Below are 16803 nucleotides of genomic sequence, written 5' to 3' on the forward strand. Positions count from 1 at the left end.
AACTGTAGTGGCATTATGCCGATCAAACCGTGATAGGGCAGGGGGGGATCACAGACAATCTTCATCTGCTCTCATCATTATCTGAATCACAAACCTGCCTTGCTCTTAAGGAGATTTTGGAGAAGGCAGTCATACCAGATGAAATGAGATTTCAATTGCATGTAAAAACAGACTATCCTGGAGATGCTGTCATCCCATTTCAGCGTGGTGTCTACAGGAATTTCAATGAGTCCAATGGGTTCACAGAGGCGCCACCAATTTCGTGTGGGAGATAAAAATCTGTTGGTGAGTTCAAGTCCTGTGGGAAATAAGCACTCAGCTCCAGCATTTGGCATGTTCAGCTTAAGGATGTCAGAGGTGAAGTAAATCACCTTTGCCGACTAATTTCCTTCATTTGAAAGGTCTGAAAAAGAGATGAGAAAACAGTGCCTTGTCAGCAGAAAGGGAGAAATCCTCACATAATTGTCCTCTGCTGGACAGAAAATTAATCGAACATTGGCAGGTACGTTGGGCTTGTATGATAGCCTCGAAATTGGTGGTGACCTTAAAGGCTGAGTACACTGAACGTGAGGTGAACACAGAAACCACTGGGACTGGACAAGCCTGTAGGATATGATAATCAAGAGCAGCCAACTCTGTAGGCACACTGTGATCTTGTCCTTCTTTGGAGAGTAATTTAAATATAAGCCTGGTGATTTTATACAGATATCATATGTTACATATAAGCTGGGGACACATGTCCACATTTTGAGAGGGTCATATGACCTGACAGCACTATATCCGCCGCAGATATCAGATTAAAAAGATAATGTTCAGCTCTGTCAGTCCTGGTCAGATATCTGATCACATGTAGGCACAATGTGATCACAAGCAGCAGATGTCCATTTACAAATCCCGACTTCCTGTGTAAACAGCAAGTTACGAGACAAAAAACAGTCGGAGCACTTCCTTGTTGCTTGTTGCACCACATACAATCAAAGGCCTGACCTCAATGACCTCAATATTTTTCTCAATACTTTTCTTGGATGGTAAACATCATGAGGTCAAGGAAAGATGTAAGGTAGAATTTATAAGAGCAACCATGGTGCTAACAGAATGTGACTGCACTAATACTAGGCTACGTAGTTATGTAATGGCAGATATTATTGACATGGATTTGCCATGGTGAAACTACAGTACAGTGTTTCAGACATGTATCACTAAAGGCGCATTTAAGATACCTCGCCCTGTGTGTTCTTATCGAGCTGTTTCATGCAGGTTATATAAAAGTGGACAACCTCGTGAAAAATATTACTTCATTACCAAGGTTGGAATTAAAATTTTAAAAAAGAAGTGCAGACTACCAGCCACAAAAGTCAAAAGAAATGCTTGTCACATTGAGAACCGTTGCACACGCTCACACTCCTGTCCACTCATATTTACTGACATGAATCCAAGTTAGTATGATTAGCGTTATCTCTTTTCGTAGAGGAGATGTTTTTCTCCAGGGTGAACAAAGAAGCTGAAAATGGAGAAAATTCTGAATGAATAGAAGTGAAAGGAGGCTTCTGTAGTGTAAAAGTTTGTGTCCAAATCGAGTAACAAGGTTAAGATACATAAGTTGATTAAGAGACAAAGATCATATAATCATGTTTATGTACAAGGCACTATAAAACACCTTGATCTGCATCTGAATATGATAAAACATTGTTATACATGTCAAAGTATTCATAACACCAGACTATGTAATCATATTGTATGAAGCACACATTCAAATGTTGTAATACACACACACATTCACGTATTGTGTTCTGGTTTCACTTCGTATAAGAGCATTGAGGACTGTATAAAGAAAGTCCCCAAAATTCACATGTTTTTTAAAAATAGAGCGAAAGCAAAACCAGACATAAGGGTAGAAGATTTGGGAAATTCCAGGCTGCATTACACCATTAAAAACGGGCCCAATCAGAATTGGACACAAAGAAAAGTTTACCACCAATAGAATTGGACTTGAGTAGGAAGGATTAGCAAAAAGAGGTGGAGACTCATTTGAATCTCCACCAGCATATAAGCTAGGACGCTGAGAGCAGTTTTTCAGTCACACTCCGGAGTTTGACTCGCTAAGTTGTATGTGTTAAAGCCTGTTGACACATTAAACTTGATTGCATCGGACTTTGCCTGTTTCCAGTGTTTCTTTAAGTATTTGCCAGCTGAGCCTAAGGTACCAAATCGACATCTGAGGACAACTGACAAGAGACAAGAGGTTCAAGGTCGGGAGCCTACAGGCCCACTTCCAGGCACCGACTTTTGACACTTCACTTCCCAAACAAATGCGTTTTTACACCTGGGCAAGGGCATGTCTTTGAACTCTGCTCAGTGGTGTGAAAATGCATGTGTTTGGGAAGTGAACATAAGACTGGATAAATAAGACTTGGATTATACTGCACAAAGTTGTGTGAGAGTTTGTGAATGTATGTTTTGATATAGTTGTGCTTTTGTTAATGCAGACCCCCATGACTTAATTTATTGAGAATTTTCTCAGTGTTTGAATAATTCATTCACTGTGGAGACATATAAGGAAAACAACCTTTTTTCCCCCCATAAATTCAATGTACCAGAAGCTGAGTAATAGATATGAAAATATATTCTTATTTTAGCAATTTATTTTTCTTGTGCTGCCTTAAGTCAATCCCTCCTGTTTGCTACAAAATTCGATTACCTGCAATTGCAAACCCAAAACCTAAACTATGTGACTGCAGTTTCAAAAAGTCAGCATTTATTCATGACACGATTTTGTGGAACGTTTCACAAGTTCTTCACAAGGAATCAGTTGTGTCATTGGGTGTACAACATACTGTGCTGCAGATGGAGGTAGCAGTACAGTTTCACTTCTGGGGTATGTTCCCCCCTGAGGCGATGTAGCACTGCAGCATGGAAACAACTTGCAAAATGTCACATGAAATACAGGAAGAACTGAAGTAATTCCCAAGTGGGAATTCATTTGGGGGAAAAAAATAAAAATAGAATGAGATGGCCCTGGTGAATTTTGTAGCTGAAAAAGTTACAGTCTGTGATTAGAACACATCAGCAGAGTGAATGTAACCATGAAGGACTTTAAATAGGCTGCTAATGCAGTGCTGCCCTGTCATAGTCCAGGGTGTACCCCACCTCTCGCCTAGTGTCAGCTGGGATAGGCTCCAGCACACCCACGACCCCTAACAGGATAAGCAGTTATGGAAAATGAATGAATGAATTAAGTGCCATGTGGTGTGATGTGTTTGGCAAGCTGGCAGCCAGTGCAGCAGAATAAATTCTAAAGTTTTTGTTTACAGCTGCATCCATCCAGACCATGCTGTGCACACCACACAATTCTTTGTGATATGATGGAGGTTCTACAGGTGTGTGAACTGAAGATAATAGGATTTGTTGTTGTACAGTATAATGTAGGATTTCACTCCACTCCTTCAACACTGAGGTACTGCACACATCATCGAAGCCTGCAGTGTGATATAAAATGGATGCTTGTTTGTGGCAGATGTGTTGGCACGGTGGATGTAATGGAATTTAAAAAATGTAGAAAGCAAAAGATTTGCCCAAGGCACTCATTAAATCACCATGGGATAACATCAAAGGTCCCACACAGTGCACGTCCCATGGGATTTGAAAAAATATAGATTTATATTTTTCCCTCATAAATACAGAAAAAAAATGTAAGAATAATAGAAACGCAGGTCTTGTATTGTCTGATGACCCCCCTGACTTCCAGCTTTGAGGAGAAGCCAGGTGGAGTGGAGGGCATCAGTGAGAGGAGGTTCACCTGAGCTGCTGGGCTGGGAAGCCTTTAAAGCTTGCCTGCATTATCCTTCTCTTCCTCCCCTTCTTTGTTTGGTTTGCTTTGTTGCTGTATAACAATCACTCACCTTTGCACACACCTACTTTACTGATTTACACACAATATGGTTCATTATTTTCACTTTTCGTTCAGATCACATGTGTCGGAACCTTGAGCCCCTTCATGACACTTGTATTCATACATCATTCATGAGTGAAGTTGTTGTAATATACTGAACAAATTTCAAAGTGGATCTCTTACCTGCAGATAAGGCACAATTTTGCAAAGAGTCTTTCCAAAGAACCACGTCTCTGTGATGTCTACCACGAGACTCGCAGGCAGGCAGATGATGGTGACCAGGACATCGGCGAAGGAGAGATTCACTATGAAGTAGTTGGTCACAGTGCGCATGTGGCGGTTTTTCCAAACTGCAAAACAAACTGAAAATGATGCAAAATCAAAGACCGCCCGAGGACTCAATTAAAGCAAACATTTATCAGACAAGTGCACAGTATTTAATGGTAACCACCGCTGTTTTAAAGACACGCTGTCAATCATAGTTTCAATTAAGAATCAGTGTTTATGTTGTTGTTCCCATTGGCAAATTAATTTATCAGGAATTTACATACAGACAACTAAAACTGAACGCGTAAAGGTGAATTACATCCTGAGACTGTCAGATTTTTTAATTCACAGAGGAGAATCTGCATCACATATCTCAGTCCATCTCTCACCCAGAACTGGAACATTATGGTTTCAAAGTTACATAACACCATCAGAGAATGTCAAATACATCCACTGTGTCTAATATACCACACATGGTATAAAGACAGTACTTTAAATGTTAACTGGCTCGTCATCTTATTGTTGCTTTACCTGGTGAAGCACGCAGCTTTTTTTAAGCAAATTTAAAAGTCATGTACAGTAATTTGAAAAAGAAGAATAAGGGAATATGTGGATTTTATGACTTCAAGGTTAGATATGACAATTTCTCCACAATTTTTTTAACAACAATACATGCAGTTTACTCTGTACCTAATGCCTGCTGGTTGGATGATTGCAGCACATTTATAAATAAATTACATATTTGGCATTATTTTTAAAGGTCTCAGAAAAATATTTAAGAATGTAGCTCAGTGGTGTGCCCAGTGAATAGTGCTTGTCTGCATGTCACAAGTTTGCAGTTTAGTAGTGTCTGTTTGGTTTAAATGGTTTTAAATGTCCAATGATGACTGTTAATCACATATTTCTTTTAGAATATATTAAGTTTCAATATTACATTTTGTTTCTGACTCTTTCTGCTCTAAAAAAGACTGATCAGATGACTGAGTGTGTTCAACTGTAGCTCAGAGGATGCCATTTGGATGGTCTCAGAACACAATAAAATAGCTACAACAAAGTCCAATGGGGCAAGAAACACAACTATGGTAGGTTCAATCATTCATTTTCAGTGACTGTTATCCTGTTGGGGGTCGCAGGGGGCTGGAGCCTATCCCAGCTGACACTGGGCAAGAGGCAGGGTACACACTGAACAGGTCACCAGACTATCACAGGGCTGACACACAGAGACACAACCGAACCATTCACACTCACATTCACACCTACAGCCAAATTTAGAGTCACTAATTAACCTGCGTGTCTTTGGACTGTGGGAGGATGCAAACTCCGCACAGAAGGACTCCCCCACCACCCCAGGGCCCGAGCTCCCACCCCGGGTTCAGACCAGGAATCCTGTTGCTGTGAGGCAACAATGCCAACCACTGCACCACCATGCCGCCTGCTATGGTAAGTAATTGTTCTCTAAGTTATGCATAAATGCCTGTTTCCCCTATAGGATCTCGGCAATCTCACAAACTTGGTCTTTACAATAAGACCCAAGTTGTTATAAACTAACTGGATAGTTTCAAGGATAGACAAAGAAAAACTAACGGACATGTTTGTAAAAGCATTTTGCCCTCTCTTTGTTCTGTGTACACAGCTGAAATTGGCAGTCTTTTTTAATAATATTTATAATTTCAGTAAAGTACTTTGCTTTCTCCTGCAGAAACAGAATTGTGAAGACGAGTACATGATGTATAATTTTAGTAAATGTAGTGTGCAACTGGGGCACAGCTGTTGTTTCTGAAATTCTTGAGTAATCATTCATACATGGTGTAACCTGTCTGCAATGTCAGTGTATAAAATGACAGAGAGAATCTGGATGGTGGGCGGGAAAACTATGCCTACACTGAGAAACACAGAATACACGCTTCTGAAAAGAAAGTATTTTTATAAAGGTATTTTAGGTGGCTTGTGATAGAGTGCTGGTGAGCAGCTCCCGAGAGGGCACCACTGTGACTGAAGCGGCTGCAGGACTGAGAACCACTGGTGGGCAGAGTGGAAAATACTTCACCGCCTGAGAGTTCAAACAAGGCAGACGACAGAGACCACTGTGGGTCCCAGGTGTTCCAGTGATCAAGAGACGGAGAGAAGAGGCCCGCTTTGGGGAAGAAAGCCCTCCACTTAAGCATCTACCACTCCTCTTCCTGTATGTACTAAATGCTTCAGAGGATATCACCTCAGAGCCCCCATATAGCTGTTTTCAGGGGCTGTGTTCCATTTGACTGTGCCAAGATGTCGCTTGTTATGCAGTAGCAAGGGGAGGAAAACCCACTTATGAAGAGTGCAGGCAGTGTTGAAGTGCCGCAACACATCTGCTGCCAGCACAGTCGTCAGGAGAAAATGTTGGCATTGAATGTTTCTGCAAACCATGGACACGTTATCTCACACTATCACACAACGCTATCAAAAAGCGCTTTGGGGTTGCATTTTTGATGTATGAAAGGCGCTATATAAATAAAGTTTGATTGATTGATTGAACTATATTGTGGTTAACATGTGGTTAGATTTAGGCACAAAAAAGACTTGGTTATGGTTTGAAAAAGATCATATTTTGGCTAGAAATACCCTGTTTGGGGGGCACAATCCTGGCAAGAAAAGCAGCAACATCTTGGTGAAAAATAACAGCTTTTTGTGCCACTATCTCCGCCAACAGGTCGCCACAAAACACCCACATTTGAAGCATAAAAAGCAGATGGAAACAAACTGATAGGTTTCTACACAACACTTATAATTGGACATTAAAAGCTAAAGCAAACACAGCAATGTCTTGCAAAAATACAATTGGTTTTGTTAGTCTCAAGCAGTGGTCTGCAGCTTGGCAGTTTTTCATCTGGAGGTGGAGAGAATTTTGAATGAATGGCCAGACTACTGCCAAGCTGCAAACCACTGCAGACCATTGTTTGAGACCAAAAACCAACAACACTATTTTTTTTAGCGAGCTTGTGTGTGATTGTGGTGCGATATTTTAGGCTAAGACATGCTCTTTTTAGAAGCATAACCAAATGTTTTTGTGCCTAAAAAAAACACACATTTACCACAGTGTTGCTGAAACATAAAGTTTCAACATATCTGCAACATAATAATGTACAAATGTTTCATATTTGTGGTTTGCAGGAACATAAAGCCAACATTTCTTCTGGCGGTTGGGTTGCTGCTGCCTAGGGTATGGAGAAAGCATGTCACCACTAGTTGAAAGGGAAAGCCAGATTGCAACTCTTTACGTGTGCACAGAACAGAGCCTTTTTCTTTAGATCCAGCCACTACAACCATGTGAAATATATGTATTTTTCTAGTCTGTGTTGTACACATCGCTCTTGCTTCATCTGGTGTATTGTTTACTTGCTGTGAGCCATCAATTCAAGTTGACTCAACTGACATGTGCCATTTTTCAAGACTATAAAATTGAAGCAGCCGCATGAAATTCAGCAATCATTCATTTTATCGATTACACTTGTACTCGTTCTACGTCGTTGTGTCAAGATGTTGTACAGCCTCGCAATTTTGCTAGTCAATCAGACAGAATCCGTGAGGTGAATATTGTTGGACAGTTCACCATCAGAATAACATTTTCTGCCTCTGTTCATCATTGAATCGAATACCAAGCACAATTTGTCTGATTGCACCTTTATACCAGGTCATCAAACACAACAAACCAATAAGAATGGTCAGAGTTTGGCAGCCATAATAACTGGAACAGACATTTATTCATTGATTAATATTTTGCGTGTAGGACATGCTGATCAATAATAGTCCTGAGAAGAGGTCTTATCAGGCAACAGAAGTGTGTAGGGTGGACCAGGGGTGCGCAGGGCTCATAAAGGGACAGTTCACCCCAAAATCAAAAATACATATTTTTCCTGCCGGGTGTTGGAGATGTCTGCCTTCTCTTTAATTCAATGGAACTAGATGGCACTCAGCTTGTGGTGCTCAAAGAAAGACAAGAAAAAGTCGTCGGCTGATGGTGAAGTTTAGTCGTCAGAGACTAAATATATGTAGTCTATTATATATTAAAATTTGACTGTTAAGTTATTGAAGTATTTAGCAACACAGAGACTTGTGGTCAGTGGGATGTGAGGATATGTACAGATGTGAAGCCCTGACTATATCTGACTGATCTTTAATAAAAGCTGTTGTCCTGTTTTGTTTTTTGTCTGTGTAGTTGAGGGAACAGCACTGCTCTGTGGCAGCAAACTGATATGATGCTGATATACATGAGAATTCATGTAAAGTGGAGGCTGAACCATGAACATTAATTACAGATAATCTGTAAAGCATTTTAATAAATTAATCAATCTATCATAATTAACAAAGTTGGAGACTGAGGACAAACTGATATATGAGTCTGATAACATTTTTTAATAAATTGACACCATATCGGACAGGATGTGAGTGTTTCTGTGACTTCCTGTACAGACTAAGGGCTGCTGGAAACTCTCGGGAAACTGTCGGACTTCACTGCAGCTTTTTGTCGCCTGATCTTGTCTGCTTTCCAGGCGAGGCGCAGTTCATCCCGAACGAGCCTACTGATGACAAAAGCTTTCCTTTAACAACGACATGATACGTGGGCGGTCGCTGTTACAGTTTAACGGCGCTCGACGGTGTCAGGGGGAAACGTGATGGGATCAGAATGAAAGTTAAGGTGGCGAAAGTCCAAGTTCGGCAGGCAGGAGTGGTGGTGGATGGGTCCAACAAACACCTACCTTCACCTGGGAGAGCGGTGTTCGTGTCACGTCGATTTGCGGTGTTAAACTGACACAGTGTGTTTATTTCGAAAGAGACTACTGTATATGTAAATGTTAAATTTCCTGTGAAAACGGAAGTGCATTTTGAAAGAAGACAGTGCATGTAACAAGCAGTACTTAACATGATGTCCCAGAACGGCAGCAACCAATGCGCCCAGGGTACCTTGCTTGTCGTATCTGGACATGGAAAGTGCATGACCAAACGTCTATATGTGACGAGGTCAGAGTGACAATATGTTGAGGAACTATTTTCTTTTTATAGGACACCTGCTCAGTGGTGCTAGGTGAGCTTGCAAAAGATAGATGCTTCCTTCTGTGCAGTGATGGTTGGCGGGTGCTGTTCGGTAGAGAGAAAAAAGTTCATACTGAAACTGCTCACAGCAAGGTCTGTGAATTATTTTAGGTAACCGGGTCATGATTTCTGCTGTTGAGTTTTTCAAATGTATTATCTATTTGGCGCTTTGAGCACCACAAGCAGAGTGCCATCTAGTCCCATTATATTCATAAGAAGGCAGACATCTCTACAGCCGATATCTCCAACACTCGGCAGCTCCCACCACAACAATCTAGATTGATGAATAACACTACATGCGAGAGGAAAAATATGTATTTTTGATTTGGGTGTGAACTGTCCCTTTAAGCTGGTGTTGACTGACTGCTGTCTGATTAAATGTTTAAAGTTTTTTCTTATGTTTCCTGTTTCTTCTTCAAGCCTTATATGTGGTATCATCACTATAAAATGCAGACGTGATACTGTAGACCTGCAGTGGATTACATAAGCAGGATGAAAAGTCTAGACCATGACTATAACTATGCATAACATCAAAGACAGCGTCAAGTCAAGTGAAATGATCTTTTTGAGCATTTCTGATCAGTGCTGGGACTATGAGAAGTTGTTATAATTCCACAATTCAATCACTGAAACTCCAATTAAGACTTAAAAGTTACTAAAACCATAAGAGTATTATTAATAACGTCTGCTGCAATATAAACAAACCTTCTGGCAACACTTCCTCCTTTTGTGTTTCAGTTACTGTAGGCTACTGAAGTTGGATACACATGTCGTTTCCCTGCTGGGAGAAAGACATGAGTAAGCTGCTTTGGATCTACCATGTCTCCCTTACAGCTCCGCATGCTGCTAAAGGAACCAAGCAGCTACAGGCACTATCACAAAAACACAGACAAACTAGACCATGTCTCATCTCTCAAAAACCAAACATGAAAGAGCGGCACATCGACATAAATCCCTGGATAGCTGGATCCACATTAATGCGAGCAGCATTAGCAGCGCGACCACCCATACTCACCATTCAATCAGAATTATGAATGAGACAGAAATAACTGTAGGTACCTGTTTCCACTCTGTGAGTTGTTCCGTTTGTTGCTTTGTTTCCTCTTTTGTAGTTGTGCTCACTATCTGCTTCTCCCCATTTGTTCTGTAAAATATTCATGGGGTTTGTACTGTGAAATATATCCCCTCAGCTTTCACTCAATAAGAATAATGTCTGGATTCATTTCTGGAATTTGTGCAAGCATATATGACGTCTGCCCAATGCCTATAGACTATTCACTGTAACTATGATTTGATGACTTAAGGAGTGAGACTATTACGTGCTAAACACTGGAATGTATGCGTACAAATACACATAAGTAGTACACAGTTATAAGTACACAGTTTTGAGGTAGGGTGCTTGTAGAGTACTTTGAGTGGTTCCATTTTAGGCTATACTGCTTTGTACTTCTACTCCACCACGTCTCAGAGGAAAGTATTGTACTTTTTACTCCACTAAATTCAATAAGCTCCCATTGGTATGGGCTCCAGCAGCTCAGTCCATACGGACTTGGCTTGCAAATCACTCGGGGCGCCTGTCCAAGGCAGCCCCCTCGCTCTGACATCTCTTCATTTAATGCATGCATAGGTCCTGTTTGCGTTTGTGTGTGTGTGTGCGTGCGTGTGTGTATTTCAGGCCTGTGTGTATGACAACAGAGCGAAGAAAATTGAAGTTCCCCCTCTGGATTAACAAAGTATATCTTCTCCTTATTCTCCATCTTCTTCTTCTTCTCCTCCTCCTTCTTTTTAAAATACTTTTTATTGTCATCATTTCATTTCATGTGTCTTACTCATTGCCAAGCCCCTCATCACATATTGATGTTCTGGTCATGGACATTCCACGTCCACATACAATGTGCAAGGTACCCTGGGTGCTTTGGTTGTTGACGTTGCCTGTTACATGCATTGTCTTCTTTCAAAATACACTTCAGTTTTCACAGGAAATTTACCATTTACATATAGTCTCTTTCAAAATAATTGCACTACGTCTTTATCACAGCACAAATTGACGTTTTCTTTGCTTCAACAACAAACATACATTGTTGGGTTTAGGCAACAAAAGCACGTGGTTAGGTTTAGGAAAACAGAACAGGGTTTGGCTTTGGAATCTTCCCCATCCACCACCACTCCCGCCCGCCCCAGTTGGACTTTTACCGCCTTAACTTTCGTCCCTGTCCTGCCGCGTTTCCCCCTAATGCCACTGGCGCTGTTAAACTAGTACCAGCAACTGGCTGTGTATCATGCCGACATTCAAGGACACCTTTTTTGTTGGTTTCTGACGCTGTAAATCACTGCCCAGGCGCCGGATTTCGACAACCTCGGAGTGAAACCGGGCTCGAAGCTCATGTACTGATGCCATTTCTTTCTTTATTCTTTTATTTTTAATGAGAAATCATGCAAATTAATGTGTCACCCAGTGATACATCAGAATAACAAACTATTGGGGCGTCGGTAGCGGAGTGGATAGTGCCGGCGCTCCATGTACATAGGCAATGCCTCAACGCAGTGGTCGCAGGTTTGAGTCCGGCTTGCAACCATTTACTGCACGTCACCCCCCTGCTCTCTCTCTCACCCCATTTCACGCTGTCCTGTACATTAAAGGCAAAAAAAAGCCCGAAAAAATACTCTTTAAAAAAAAAAGAATAACAAACTATTAATGTACAATGATAACTAAATACAGATAACAACAATAGTTACGGTACAGGTTTGAATTTTAAAGTGTGTATTAGAGAATGTGCACATTCTCTAATACACACTTTGGTTAAATCATGGTTCTGGATTGAAGTGTCAAGTGTGTTCATGTTCAAAATATAAAGTTACATCAAATGTATATAGTTACCTCATGCTCAGAAGGAGTAATTTATGAGCAAGTTATGTGCTTATTGAGGCGAAGAATTCAAATGGATACTTGAAGCATCTATTTTTAAAATGTTTACTTGATAATCTTTATTGGGTTGTCAAGCCTTTTTGGCTCCTTTTTTTAAGATGCGTTCAAATTTGTTGACAGCAATGGTTTCCAAACTTTTATGGCAGTGACACTTTACCGTGAGAATTTACCCAGTGTTGTAATTAATTTGACCCATTATTTGAGTATAACAATTAACCAATTCATATGGTAGAATTTACCCAGGGTTGAAATTAATTTGACCCAGCATTTGAATTAAATGTGTAACCCATCTTGTTGGGTTAAAATGCACAACCCATTTTGTTGGGTCAAATTAACTACTGCTGGGTTGGTCCAATAGTTACCCAGGCATTGGGTTAAAAAAACTCAAGTTGGGTTGATTTTAACCCAGGATCACATGTGATCCTAAATCTTGAAGATTTAGTGCAAAGAGTAGTGACTCACTGTCATTGTTGTGAAGTGTTATTTCTAGGATGAAGGAGTGAGAGTTTCATGTCCAATTGTTTTTATTGATTTATAATGAAGCTCATAAAGAATGTTACTGAAAACATTTATGAACAAAAGAAATTTTGTTTCAGCACGCCATGCTTTAAAAAGATTCAGTTGTTATACTGCTATAATGTTATGAGAGTACATCACATGCTCATTATAATGTCATGTGCATTGCTCTAACACGTTCAGTTCATGATTTGACTGAGTTAAATAGCCTCTTTAAATTTAAGGCTTTCTGGTAGCAAGTAGAGTAGTAAGGTAGAGTACAATTATATGGTTCACAATATGTTTTATTTCTTACAGTATTTCAACCTTCCTGTACAGCAACATAAGGCTAAAATTAGTAAAAGAGAAAAGAAAGAAGAAAAAAAAAAACAAACACACAAAAAAGAAAAATGAATACATAAAGTTAAAAAAATAAAAAGAGTAAAAAAGTGCTCGAGCTACCCGTTAAAATCAACTCCACTTTTACCAGCTGCAACATTAGAGATGTTTGAATAGTAATGTGTCAATAATTATAATCCAATAATATAATATTTATTATTCTGAAATAGGCTGTTCAGCACCAAGTGTCATTTTACTTTTGGTTCATTTAGCATGTTCTGATGCTATTACTATTGTACTTTTATTTAAGTACCATTTTTAATTTAGGGCTTTCACTTGTAACACAGTATTTTTACACTGCGGTATTGCTAGTAAAAGTAAAGTAAGTAAAGTAAAAGATCTGAGTGCTTCTTCCACTGCTGTATACAGGTGATGTAAACATCTGCCACAAAAACACAAATTCATCAAGATTTACGTACTGGACACATTATATTTACTGTCTGTGTCCTTGCTGGGAGTTTTATTATCATGTGTCAATCAATATCAAGATTTATACTCAATATAACCAAAGGTACTGTATTTTGGCATGTCATAGGTGTAACCAGTGGCTGAATTTCATTTAGGTGTGCCAGTGTCCTCTGGTATTGTTGTTTTACTGGTGTGGCTGCAACAAAGCCATCATTAGGCTAATGCTTTTAATTACACCTGTGCTCCCCCTGCTATAACGAGTTTAAATGTTTGCCGTGAGAAAGTCAAGGTTTCTGCAGCGACCTGCAGCTAATTCAACTACACTACACACCTGCTGCTCACTATGATCAGTTTAGATGTCGTGTATGAGCCGTCAGATGTAGCCAGCTGTCAGTGTATTGTAACATGTTCAGCAATGATATGATACAAAAGTGCAGGTTTCTTTCAACATTTAAGGGGACATTTTAATGTCAATACATATTAAAGAGGGGCTCAAAGAGGAGGGGATACAAAGACTATCACATTTTTGTCGAACTTCACATAGGCTTACGTTATGACAGGCTTGTGGAGCCGATTTGCATCACCATAAGTCTAACTCTCTCAGTAACTCTCTCCTGCCTGCTTGTGAGAGAGGAGAGGGAAAGATGTTACTCTGAGCAGCCGGCAAGTTGCTAAAAGGGTGTGAAAAGTCCAGGTCAGAAAAATACTTCCGACCTACAATTTCTCTGCACCTCCCGTGTGTCTTGTATTATTCATTTTGGCACACATGTTGTTGCAGAGGCTGTTTGATGAAGACGCTGAACCCAGAGGGGGAGGGGGTTTCAAAATGCAATTGGGTCAGCCCAGTGTCAATTAAGAAAATATACAAAGAGCAGGACTTTAAGTTAAATCAACAATAACAAAGACTTAGCAAATAAAAAGGAGGTTCAGTGCAGCTGCCATTGAAGCGCCATAAGGGAGTGTTTTTGATTTTCACATTGAATAAAATGACTCCCTCTAACATGAACGGGTTGCTTGCAGATTTTATTGAGAAACCTGTGATAAACAACTATTTGTAAATCCACTGCTACTTTTGTGTATGTCCTTGTTAGTTCTTTGTAATACTAGCTGGTTTTAAACTAGTGATTTTCCCAGCTGGCATCAGAGAGACATCAAAAAGATGTATATTGGACAGAAAATGCTGTATGACATTGGATTTCATGATGTTGTGTGCAGAAGTTCGGTTTGTTCTAGATACCTTACAACTTAATGTTAATGACGTTTGCATGAGACGTTTCACAGACATTAGATTTTGGTTGCTTAACAACAACTTAAAACCAACAAAGCATCAGCATCATCTAATTGATGTAGATGTCCTGACATTTAACTTTGGTCACCAATCATCACAGCCTAAATTCAAGCAGCAGCGTTGGTGGCCAGCTGGGTTACACAACAGCTCCTAAAACATAAGAAATATAGTAAAGACTCACCATCACAAGCTATATTAACTTCATAAATAGCAGTTCAAGGGGCCAAGAAATATAATAAACTAAAATGCCAGTCCTTCGTAAATATAGTTATCACTTTGCTTTATTAATGTCCTGGCTGAATATGTTTCAGAGTTGGTAATATTAATGCTTCCTGGAATAAGAAGGAGATTGATAAAATACTGTTATGTAATTGTAACTGAAAAAAAATGTAATTATTAAACATACTTAACCAATAATGTTCAACTTTTAAAATGTTACTGCTGTGTGATTTAGTAAATCAGTAGTTTGAAACTGGCAAGTGATGACGAGGAACTTAGGAGCAACTTTAGACACAAACTTAGTGACGGATTTACAAATAACTGAGCAGCTCTCACAAGCACACATGCAAATGGTGGTTGGACAAAGTAAGAGTCGCTGGTTAAGAAACTTGAAGATGTAGCATGCCAAAAAGACTAAAAGGGTATTGGCAAACAATACCAAGTTAAAGGGAAGTGACAGCCCTTGGCCAGAAACACAGTCTGCCTTTCTCATAAACCAGGTTAGTGGGTTGACTTGCTGAAAAAGGAGCTGTTGCGGGCCTTTTAGTCTACCTAAGGTGACTTGACCATTGTAATGTTAACTAAAGCTGCACACCTAAACCTGCAAGTTTTGTTCAGGCTTCCGGGTCAAAACATATTAAAGAACCAACAACTGTGAGGAAAAGTGGAGCACCTTCTTTTTTTTTTCTTTTTTTTACAGTTTTTACAGCATCCCATTATAATGAACAAAAACACTGCATCACATATTGTCAAAAATATGGAATAATGTCAGCGCAAATAAAAAACATTTGACTCATTCTGGCAACCCGCTGTTTGTTCGATGCTCAGTTTTATAGCCTGAGTGGGACATCGATTGTATTTCCATTATAATAAATGTCATTGCAAACCTCTAAAGCACTCACTATGTCACAGAAGCTCAGAAATGTACTGCTGTATTTTTAATCCATCAGTACATTTCTGGGGAACATGGACCAACTTATAAAACAGTTTTAGTCAACAGTATGACAGTATCATATATAGAAAATGTATTCACGTGTGCGCTAATGACAGACAGTGATCAGCCTTTAAATTCTGAATTCAGGAATGAAGGAATTTGCAATACACAATGGAAAATCTTTTCTTCATGCATTTTTATTTTTGCAATTTTCATAATCTTGCAGATCCAAAATACTTCAATTCTCATCATCAGCAGGAACAGTGCCACCACTGTTAGCAGTTCAATTTTTAATTTCCTGTTGTATTTGTCATGCTGCAAAAACCACCTGCCCTTCAGGGACAAATAGTTTGAAGAAAGGTATTCGCACATCCAACTATTTTAGATGCAGATGTGTTGGAAAATATTACTTTGAGCAGAAAATCTTGCACACTGCTCTTGCTCAGTTTCACAGTTTATTAGTAGATTGTTGGTAAAACATCACGTGCACTGAAGCAGAGAATAAGTGAACTCAAGAGCTCCATAAGGAGAAATGATGGAGATTACCCAGTAGCAGTTTAATGACTTAAAACATGATATCATATCACTTAGGTTCCAGGGCACTGAAAAAGTGACTCTGTCAGAGAGAGGTGGTATCATTGAAGTAATATGTAGCAGAAGAGAAGTGTACTGGACGTTTAATCTGCAAACATGATCTCCCAAAGTATTAAATGATGAGATACCATGGCATGCTATAATGGATTTGGGGATCTCAAAAGACCAATTTATGATACACAGCATAAGGATGTACAATGTTGCAACGTTTGAATAATTTATGAAAGCTGCAAGGCTGATGTCTTCATTCATAAGATCAACATTTTTTGTAGACAATTTTGTAAATAGGCTTTATTGTGTAAGGAGCTTGACGT

At 39.5% G+C, this 16803-nt stretch overlaps 1 protein-coding gene across 1 annotated transcript in view; it reads right to left on the minus strand.

The window, feature by feature from the left end:
* The window catches only part of hcrtr2 (hypocretin (orexin) receptor 2), a 39056-nt gene that overhangs the window by 10918 nt on the left and 11335 nt on the right, over nucleotides 1-16803 (minus strand). The window contains exon 2 of the mRNA XM_050071430.1: nucleotides 4073-4251. Within this exon, the coding sequence (XP_049927387.1) occupies nucleotides 4073-4251 (179 nt within the window). The remainder of the gene's footprint in view (nucleotides 1-4072; nucleotides 4252-16803) is intronic.

Source organism: Epinephelus moara, chromosome 19 (assembly GCF_006386435.1).
Source record: "Epinephelus moara isolate mb chromosome 19, YSFRI_EMoa_1.0, whole genome shotgun sequence".
Classification (NCBI taxonomy): domain Eukaryota; kingdom Metazoa; phylum Chordata; class Actinopteri; order Perciformes; family Serranidae; genus Epinephelus; species Epinephelus moara.